Genomic DNA, 9,711 nt, shown 5'->3' with positions numbered 1-9,711 from the left:
TTAGTATTATACAATATAAAAGTGCATGATTTATTTAATTTCCGACTGTTGATATATTTGAATATTCTTTTACTTTTTGAAAACCCAATGACACATCAGCACGAACACGTGCTTGGTTTCTCCTAAACAGATAAAGTGATTCAACATTGATATCTATATATTTGGTTTATATTTCCATATATTACGAATTTCAATTACAGCAGTACATTATGGAAGCACTGGAGGGCCCTTTTGACTTCTGACTTAATGACTTTTCACTATTGACTTTTGAGTTATGACTTGTGACTTCTAAGTTGTGACTTGTAATTTGTGATGATGCATTGCCGCTCATTTTAAGCCAGGAGATGCAACATGGCGGACAGCGATTTGTCAGATGATGTAAGTTTTTATAGTTTGCTTGAATATTCTTCTTAAATAATGTAATTTAGCGATGTTATACATATCCATCACTAATCGGGCAATACAATTTGGACGGTCTGTGTATTCTTGTTCACTGAGATCTAGATGCGTTTACCATAAGAAATTTACACTCTCCCTCAGTGTGAGAAAAGTGACTCCTTTCAAGCCTCGAGTCTAACTTCCATCAATCAAACGATCTATACTTAATGAAACTTATAAGTACTATAAGATTTAAACTTGCAGATAAGTTCGAGTTTTCAAAATATATGCCAAATCAGTTATTGACTTCTTGTTAAGATTGAATTATTACAAAATGCATTTACTGATATAAAATGATGATACTATGATAAGTGTTTATACAAGAATCGTTGTAATGTTCTATACAAGTATATATATACATAATTATTCTGACCACTATATATACATGTACATAGAAAAGGTTGTCGGAATGATCGATTTCGTTTAGTGTATTAATACCATTCACAAAACTAAAAAAACAAAGAAAGACTCTTCTTTAAATGGCTGATTATGCATAAAATACAATTACACACCAATTTTATTCATCAAGGTTATTTATCTGGTCCTCTCCATGTATATGAGAATTAGATTTATCACTGGATTCGGGTTGGTCAAACACATTCGACGTTCCCATATTTATAGTTTGCTGTACATTATGGGAACAAAATGCCTCCTCAGATGAAAAAAAACGGCATATTATATTTGAAAGCCAGAACTAGACCCAGAAATCAAAATAATAAAAAAACTTTGCTATCAGTAATACTGTACAGAATACCGTTAGGGCCATCGTGGTTTTAAACGTTATAATCCAGAGGGCGACAATGTGATAGTGCGACAACGCGATGGCGATAGTACGAGAGTACAGTGACGATAGTACGATAGTGCGATGATGACAACGCGACAATGCAATGACGACAATGCGATGACGACAGTATGACAATGCGACAGTGCGATAATGCGATGGCGACAATGTGATAGTACGATGACAATAATGTGATAGTCTATAGCATTGTCGTCCTCGTGTTATCGCGTTGTCGTCATCGTACTATCACCATCGCGTTGTCGCCCTCTGGAATATAACGTACAACCACGATGGCCCTAACGGTATTCCGTAATACTGTGCTTTTCGCTTCATAGATTCATTGAATTTAAGCTTAATTGAAAGAAGAATTAACTTTGATAAAGTTAGTCCTTCTAAACTAAAGTGATTCAGTTTTTAATTGTGCTTAGGCCAAATAAAAAAATATGTTGGTTTGTAGTGCCCGCTACCTTCCCATCTTCAATTCTTTTTGGTCATCGACTTGATTTTGTTTTATTTACCGATATGTATCCTGTTCTCCCATAATTACCTCCCCTTAATAACAATATGCCATTTGTAATAAAGATTAGTAACGGAATATATTTGCTATGTTTTATTAAAACAACTAAACCATGTGTAATCTGATTATCTCATGACAGTATACTTTGTGTCGTTAATGGTTAGTATTAGAAAATTGTAATTCTGAAACTTCAATTAATTGAGAATGTTTGAATAAAGTACACAAAATCACAAAATACTATCTCTTGTGCAACAGTGATTAAATAATATTATTAAAACACCAGGTAAGCAATGTTGATAAAATGAAGCACAAAATGAAGCACTTTTCGAAATTTTATCTTTTTTGTAATTTACAGGACATACATAGGAAACAACGTATAAAGGAAGTCATAGACAACATTAAAAATAGAAAGGCAAAGAAGGAAAAACAGCCCCCAACTACTAGTTCGCTGCTCCAAGAAATGGAACAAAAAAGTTCTTTTTTAAATCAATATTATAATAAATACTGATTTTTTTCTACTTCAATTGTTTATTGTTAAATAAAAGTTCTTTTTTAAATCAATATTATAATAAATACTAACATTTTTAAAAAGAAATTGTCATGTTGTGCTTTTAGAACACAATTGTGTTAATCGTCCTTGATTTTACATCCTGTAATTTACATTTATAGCTCGACTATTCGAAGAATAAGGAGAGCTTTCACCTCATCCGGGCGTCGGCGTTAGTTTAATGTTCTGTCCAATTTTTCATACCACATCGATTATGTTCCAAGTCCCTTAACCCTTTACCTCATATATACGCGAAACAACGCACTTTCGACCCCCCTTTTTTTAGGCCTGAAATATGGAAAAAAAAAAGTTCTTTTGGGCCCCAAAACATGTTTTTTTTGGAAAAGTTGCTTAAAAAGTGAGCATTTAAGCGCCCCCCCCCAAAGATACAAGGGGGGTTGCAAAAGGGGTTGCCCCCTTTTTGGGGGTTAAGGGGGGGGAGCCCCCCCATGCCAAAAAAATTTTGATTGGAGAGGTTAAAAAACCCGGTGACTAAGAACGTGTAACCAAAGCTGAAAGCCCCTTTTCTCTACTCAATCCCTTAAATTGCAGCATTTGAAAAAATTTTTGGAAAAAATGAGGAAATAGTGATTTTTGGATTTTTAGATGTCCCCGTTGCCCTGGGACGAAAATTTAAACGGCAGTGTTTCAAAGCTGGGCCATTCAACATTTTTTTCCAGTTTATTAGTATTGAAAACTTTTTATAGTTCATGCTTTAAGTAAGGGAGGTTTTAGGAAAAAGCATTTTACAAAATGCCATGGGAAAAATTTTGATTTTCTTTGAAATTTGAGATTGTTAAACCCCCTCCCAACCCCAATGGGTAGATAATCTTTTAAACATTTTGTTAAAATTTTCTCCCTTTTCGACTAAAATGGGTTTTTATTTTTTCTCCCAAAAAAAAAAATCGAGTGTGCCCATCCCTTATTTATTTTTTTATTCCGTAGCTTAATAGAACTTTTCTGAGAAAATATTGTTTCATTAAGGAAAAAATTTAAAAAAAAGAAATGGTCCCTTCCCATGCTGGTTTTTGTTTTCCAAGCTTGCTAGTCATCTAAAAATTTTTAGATAAATAACTGGTGGAAAAAAAAAAATTGTTTTTGCTCCTTGCCTAAAGGGGGCTTTTTAATAGGCTAAAAAAGTCAATTTTTTTTCTTTTTAGGGGTTTTGCAAACGTTTGGGCTTAAAATTAAAAAAGGGGAAACATGTTTTGCACCAAGCCTCGAATTATATTTTTGGTTGCATTTTATGATACACGTACAGCTTCATGGCGGTTGAATATCTGTTCCTTTGCCAATCCCCAAACCATATATTAATTCCATGCATTTGTAATAGAGGTCGATACGTAAAAAGTCAAGACCACAAGTGTTTGAAGTCACTACTCACAAGTAGGAAGTCAAAAGTAGGAAGTCACAAGTAAGAAGTCACAAGTCACAAATAGGAAGTCTCTAGTCAGAAATACGAAGTCACAAGTCAGACCATTGTGCACGAAGTGTCATTGCTATATCGTTTAAAACGTCCTTAGCTTTACAAATGCGTCATCCTGGAAATTCTTGAAGCTGACCTTACCACGGATAACTACCTATTCGCCCTAATAAGAGCAAATGCTTCTATAAGCGCCCATCCCTTCTTTTCCATTTGTAAGTGGTTAAGCGCCCAGGATAAATTGTCTTAAAAGAAAAAAAAATCAACTGACCACAATCGACATTTTAATTTTTTATGCATGTCCTCGGGCCTAGAAAATTTCACTGTACAAGGAAAGAGTGTGAATATTCACATTTCAAACCCATTGTAGTGATTTGTCAGTAAACGGACCTGACTCCTAAAAAGCGCCCACCTTTCACAATTTTCTAAGCGCCCTGGGCGATTACTAGGAAGAATACGGTAGTACTGGCTAGATATTCTGTGCAAGTTTCGTACTCGGGCGTTTGGTCTACAAAGATGAACGTCAGGCAGTGAATTTATTTTAATAGCCAGATTCTAATTAACTGAAAGTAATATTAAGTATATAGGCCCTAGTAAGTCTGCACACCTGCACAGACTAATTCGGTCTACACTTGTCACAGGTCCGTAGTTTTTCTTGACTGAAACGTTAACGGTTACAAACAGACCTTTGTGAGCCATGATGTATTGGAACGTAGAAATAACATTTGACTTTCGTGACATATTCGTTTGTTATAATTGACTGTCAAACATAAGAATAAACATATGCCACTTACGTTATGAACTATATAATATATTATACCATAGTTTACAACATCATCACGATCATCATCCTTAATAAAGTTATCATCATCGTCATGATTATAATCATTATCATCGAAATCAACTTCTGCTTATCATCAACAACATAATTATTTAAATTATAAAGTCGACCTTCATCATGAGGAGCAGCATATCATGACAATCATCAGTGCAGTCAACATACTTATAATGATAATCATGATGATGTAGATGATGATGATAATGATGGATCGTGTTGATCATTTGTTCTCTCACAAAACAACTTTATGGCTTAAAAAGACTTCAGTCTTCATACGAGTTTGCCACTAAATCATTCAACTCCAGGAACAAATTCAATGCTGAATCGGCATCTACTGGCATTTGGAGGTCGGGCTTTAACAATAATAATAATAATAATAATAATAAAGACTTTATTTAACGAGAGAACTCATTTGAACAAACATATCAATCTTCCATGAGGCCCTCAACAAGGAACAATATAAATTTAACATTTTCAAACTATTAAAATACATAAATGTAAAAACATACAGGAGATTATCAATTTGTATACATCAATGCGTGATAAAACCTCAAGTATAAGGTTTTAAAATGGTTAACAGATGTAGCAGACTTAATATAACCAGGAAGGCCGTTCCAAATCTACAAGATCCAGAATAAACAAAAAGACTTACGAAATTGTTCAGTATTTGGTCTAGGGTATAAGTTGAAAATCAGATGATGAACGCAAAATGCGAGTATGAACATCTGACGATAAAATGAAATTATTCAATAAATAGGAAGGCGCCTGATTATTTATTATTTTAAACATCATAATAGCTTTTGAAAAACAACCCTCTGTGAAAAGGTCATCCAGCGGAGTTCAGAAAAAAGTTCAGCAGATGGAGTGTCATAATCTTTGTCTAGAATTAGTCTTGCAGCTCTCTTTTGAACTTAATGAGTTTATTCTTCTAGAAAAGACGTACAGTTACCATAAATTATGCAACAATAATCAAGATGTGGTAAAATATATGCATTGTAAAACATTTTACGTACAGGTATAGATATAAATAATTTTATACGTGATAATAAATGTAAAAATGAGTTACACTTTTTAAGAACATTATCAATATGGCTTTGCCAAGACAAGGTGTTATTAATTGTAATACCCAATAATTTTTCTTCAGAGCTATAAAAAATTTGCTCTGTTTTATATAAAATACAAGGGTTACTTTCATGAATATAATTTTGCTTGTGTTTTGAGGAAATATACATGACCTTAGTTTTGTTAACATTGATAGACATGCGATTCAAATCACACCATTTGTTGGCATTTAAAAGATCATGAGTAAGAGATTCAACTACTCTGTTTAGGGATACATCAGAGGTTGAAAGGGTGGTGTCATCAGCAAAAATATCAGTTTCTGTTTTTTCCATAGACAAAGGCAGGTCATTGATATATATTAAAAACAGTATAGGACCTAGCACTGAGCCCTGAGGAACTCCAGTAGTAACTGAACTTGAATATAAACCGGATATGTAAGTTTGTTGGGTTCTGCAATCTAAATAGGAGGAAAACCAAGCAACTGATGAAGGGTCTAGGTTATACATTCTAAGCTTTTCAATAATAATAGAGTGATCCACATAGTCAAAAGCTTTAGAGAGATCAAGGAAAATTGAACCAACTATTTCATTTTTGTCAATAGCTGTAATCCAATCATCAATAATTCTAATCAATGCTGTTTGACATGAATGATTTGACCTGAATCCAGACTGACGTTGGTATAGAAGTTGATTTTTCTCAAGGTATTTCTTTAAATGTGAACTGACATGACGTTCAAGAATAAGTGATATCAAGGGAAGTATGGAAATTGGCCTATAATTTCTTTTATCACTTTTAGAACCCTTTTTTATGTATAGGAATGACTTTTGCATTTTTGAATGATTTAGGAAATGTATTGTTAAGAATATTGTTATTAATTATAGTGGTAAGTATGGGAGCAATAATATGAGCCGATAATTTTAGAAACCTTGCACTGAGACCATCTGACCCACATGACTTTGTAATTTCAATCGATTTTAATTGGTTCAACACATAAGAGAGCTCTATTTTAGGTATTTTGAAAGGGGGTATATGCTGAAGTTTAGATGCATTTAGTTCAACAAGCTCAGGATTTTCATAAGCAGTCTGATTAATGGTATGATGGGATTGGTGGAGATTCACAAATTGTCTGTTGAATAAATTTGCAGTGATTAAAGGGTCAGAAAACCGGGTTGCCATCATCATCATCAATAAAATGTGTTTGAACCTTGGATTTGTAACCAGATAATTCATTTAGACCAGTCCATAATTTCTTTGGGTTGTGTTTGTTTTTATTGATGGTATCATTATAATATTGTCGCTTAGAATCATATATATGAGAGACTTAACGTGTTGTTTCCATATGTTGTAATTATATGTGTCATTAACCCTATGAAACTGGTGTTTTGGTTTAATAGCATTGAGGATGTTTTTATTAATCCAGTTTGGTTGGGTGACCTTCTTTACTCGTTTTTTTTTCTGGTTGGTGCATGTTTTTCAAGGACAGACAAAAATTTATCAGTGAACAAATCTATAGAGTTATCTTGATTTTCTACAGATGCTACTTCTGACCAGGGTTGCTCTGACAATTCGGTTAAAAATCGATTTTCATCAAAGTGTTTAAGAGACCGGAAGGTTATTGTCTTATGCATGGGACCTTTAACACTGATATTTGAAAGTTTGCGTGTAAAACAAATTGGAAAATGGTCACTAATGGATAAGGAAGGTACAAAAACGTCGACTATATTTTGAGGCATGTTTGAAAATGCATGATCTATCAATGTAGCAGAGCTTGAAGTTACTCTGGTAGGAGATTCAACAAGCTGAGAAAAATTTACAGACTGCATTAGATCTAACCAAGATTTAGAACAATTATCATGCTTCAAAATATCATAGTTAAAATCTCCAATAACAATACATTCTTTTTCCTCTAAATATGATTTTTCTAGGGATATAGCAAAATTATTAAGCCACTCAACTTTAGAAGATGGTGGTCTGTATGCATAACACAATAATAATGATTTACATTTAGGCTGTTTAAGTTCTAGCCAAATGGATTCAATAGAAATACTTTCTAAATCAGATCTATGTACAAAAGATAAACAGTCTCTAACATAAATAATTAAACCGCCTCCATTGGAAGGCCTGTCCTTGCGAAAAAGTGTAAAATTGTCCAACTGTAGTTCATTGTCTAGAAAATTTACATTTATAAAAGTTTCACATAAACAGAGTATATCAATCTTTTGTTCTGAAATTATAATTTTAAGTTCGTCTAATTTTGGGTACAAATAGTGAATGTTAAGATGTAGTATGTTCAACCCTTTATGCGTGTACCAAGAGTTACTATTCTTATTGGAGTCATACTCATAGTTTAAAGTATTGTCATTTACAATTTCATAAGTCAAATTAAAATTGGTTTCTCCATATTGAAATGCATAACAGATAAGCCAATTCGCTGAATTTGTCAAACTTTCTCTTTGGAACTGAATACATGTCTTTACAACAGGTCACATCACGTTTGTCAACCACCGTACCATAATCAAACGCGCCAAACGTTTCAGGTAAAAAATACATTATGTCAGGTTTTCCGTAATGTGCGTCGGAATTGTGCTGAGGTCTAATTTCATGTACATTCCACTGTTGAGCAATTCTATCCAGGTGTGTTTGTGTTAGGTTCATAAAACAAAATTTCAAATTTTCACAATGTATCTGGTCGAGTTCATTGAAACGACCAGAATCGCGCAAATCTTTAAAAAAGTTAATCCACCACTGTATTCCTTGTTGACGTAGCGTACCCCACCATCTTTCAATGCGCTGGTTAGAAGTGCTTCTTCCAACAATAACGCTGCGACTACCAGCAAAGTGGTCCGTTGCTTCATTCCGAAAGAACTGCTGTAGAAGACAAACAACACTGTTTTCTGTTCCAGCATCGCAACGAAGTATGCGAGGTGTTTTTTTAATGCGCTTCAATGCATCCAAATAATATATCGCAATCAGTTTTGGATCGTTGTTAGTGTCAGAAACTTCTAACCAGATAACTTTCCTGCTAAAACCATCTACCGCTCCGTGTATACAAAATCCGAATGGTTTAAACTTATCATAACCATCTAAATGCCAAATATTGTTTGGCCCTTTTGCACAATAGAAACGTCTTTTAAGTCGATGTGCTTTTCTCATTCCGGAAAGCCGGTAACTCGAAACTCAGCTGATAAGAAAAGTCTGTCGTCTGCTACTTAGGAAACACCATTTGGATCTATTGCCTTCATTATGTCCATAACATCTTTATGGCTTACATCCATATTATGATTCACTTTCAGCCGGCGCCATATCGTCCGATAACCGACAGACTGTCCACTATAATGCATTTCCGTGCCAATTACACGAACAACGTTTTTCAACTGCGATTGCAAATGTACACCTCGACGTTTCAGGTTCAACTTCTTCAAGATTCTTTTCAGCTGACGCAGTGACAACAAAATACCATGCTTAAGTAGCAAAAATCCAAGAATTTCACTGTATTTGAAACCTTGTTTGAAATATTCTTCAATGAGTGGTGCTTTATCAACATTCGGAGACGACAAAAGCAGGTAAGCTGGCACCACACCAGCTGTTATCTTCAACAGAGTGCACAGAAAACAACACGTAAAAACACGAATTTCATATTTTGGCACAACACAGCCATCTTCGCTCATTACTCACGTGCTCTCTTAAAGTGTGGTTTAATTAATTAATTTCACAACTAAGAAGTAATAAGTCTTGAATTAAAAGTCAAAACTCCCAAGTCAAAAGTCATAACTCCCAAGTCAAAAGTCATTAAGTCAGAAGTTAAAAGGGCCCTCCAGTGCTTCCATAGTATATGCCCTATCTGTAGCAGAATTCTGTTGTTATTCATTGAATGAATTTAGTTGGTTTTTTTTTCTCCGCATAATATTAACTTAAATGATTTTGCGTACATTTTATTTCTTATACCAATTCTTGTGTGGTGTCAATTATCATCCACTTTTCAGTAGGTGGTTAAAACAAGATAAAATGAACAGAAATGGTAATGTACAACTTTCGTGAAAAACCCTTAGAATTATACCCTATCGAACACAGACAACTGACTTTACTTCAGGCTGGTTATATTTTT

General features: G+C 34.0%; 1 protein-coding gene across 1 annotated transcript; it reads right to left on the bottom strand.

Annotated features, from left to right (window-relative positions):
* Positions 1–4,807: 4,807 nt before the first annotated feature.
* On the bottom strand, positions 4,808–8,759 carry LOC132716065 (uncharacterized). The gene is made up of 3 exons (XM_060699217.1): positions 8,023–8,759; positions 7,385–7,577; positions 4,808–4,897 (listed from the first exon to the last, which is right to left on the bottom strand). The coding sequence occupies exons 1-3, from the start codon at positions 8,757–8,759 to the stop codon at positions 4,808–4,810; spliced, it is 1,020 nt and encodes a 339-aa protein (XP_060555200.1).
* Positions 8,760–9,711: the final 952 nt, after the last annotated feature.

Source organism: Ruditapes philippinarum, unplaced genomic scaffold (genome assembly GCF_026571515.1).
Source record: "Ruditapes philippinarum isolate M1 unplaced genomic scaffold, ASM2657151v2 ctg19453_1_1_1_1, whole genome shotgun sequence".
Classification (NCBI taxonomy): Eukaryota; Metazoa; Mollusca; class Bivalvia; order Venerida; family Veneridae; genus Ruditapes; species Ruditapes philippinarum.
The sequence above is the reverse complement of the archived record's forward strand: the minus strand, read 5'-3'. Positions and strand labels throughout refer to the sequence as shown.

Coding starts and splice junctions, on each gene's coding strand:
- LOC132716065 (XM_060699217.1), bottom strand. CDS start 8,759: ATGAGAAAAGCACATCGACTTAAAAGACGTTTCTATTGTGCAAAAGGG. Junction 7,578..8,022: donor TTCAGCGAATTGGCTTATCT/GTTATGCATTTC, acceptor TTATGCATACAG/ACCACCATCTTCTAAAGTTG. Junction 4,898..7,384: donor TTGTTGAATCTCCTACCAGA/GTAACTTCAAGC, acceptor TTATTGTTAAAG/CCCGACCTCCAAATGCCAGT.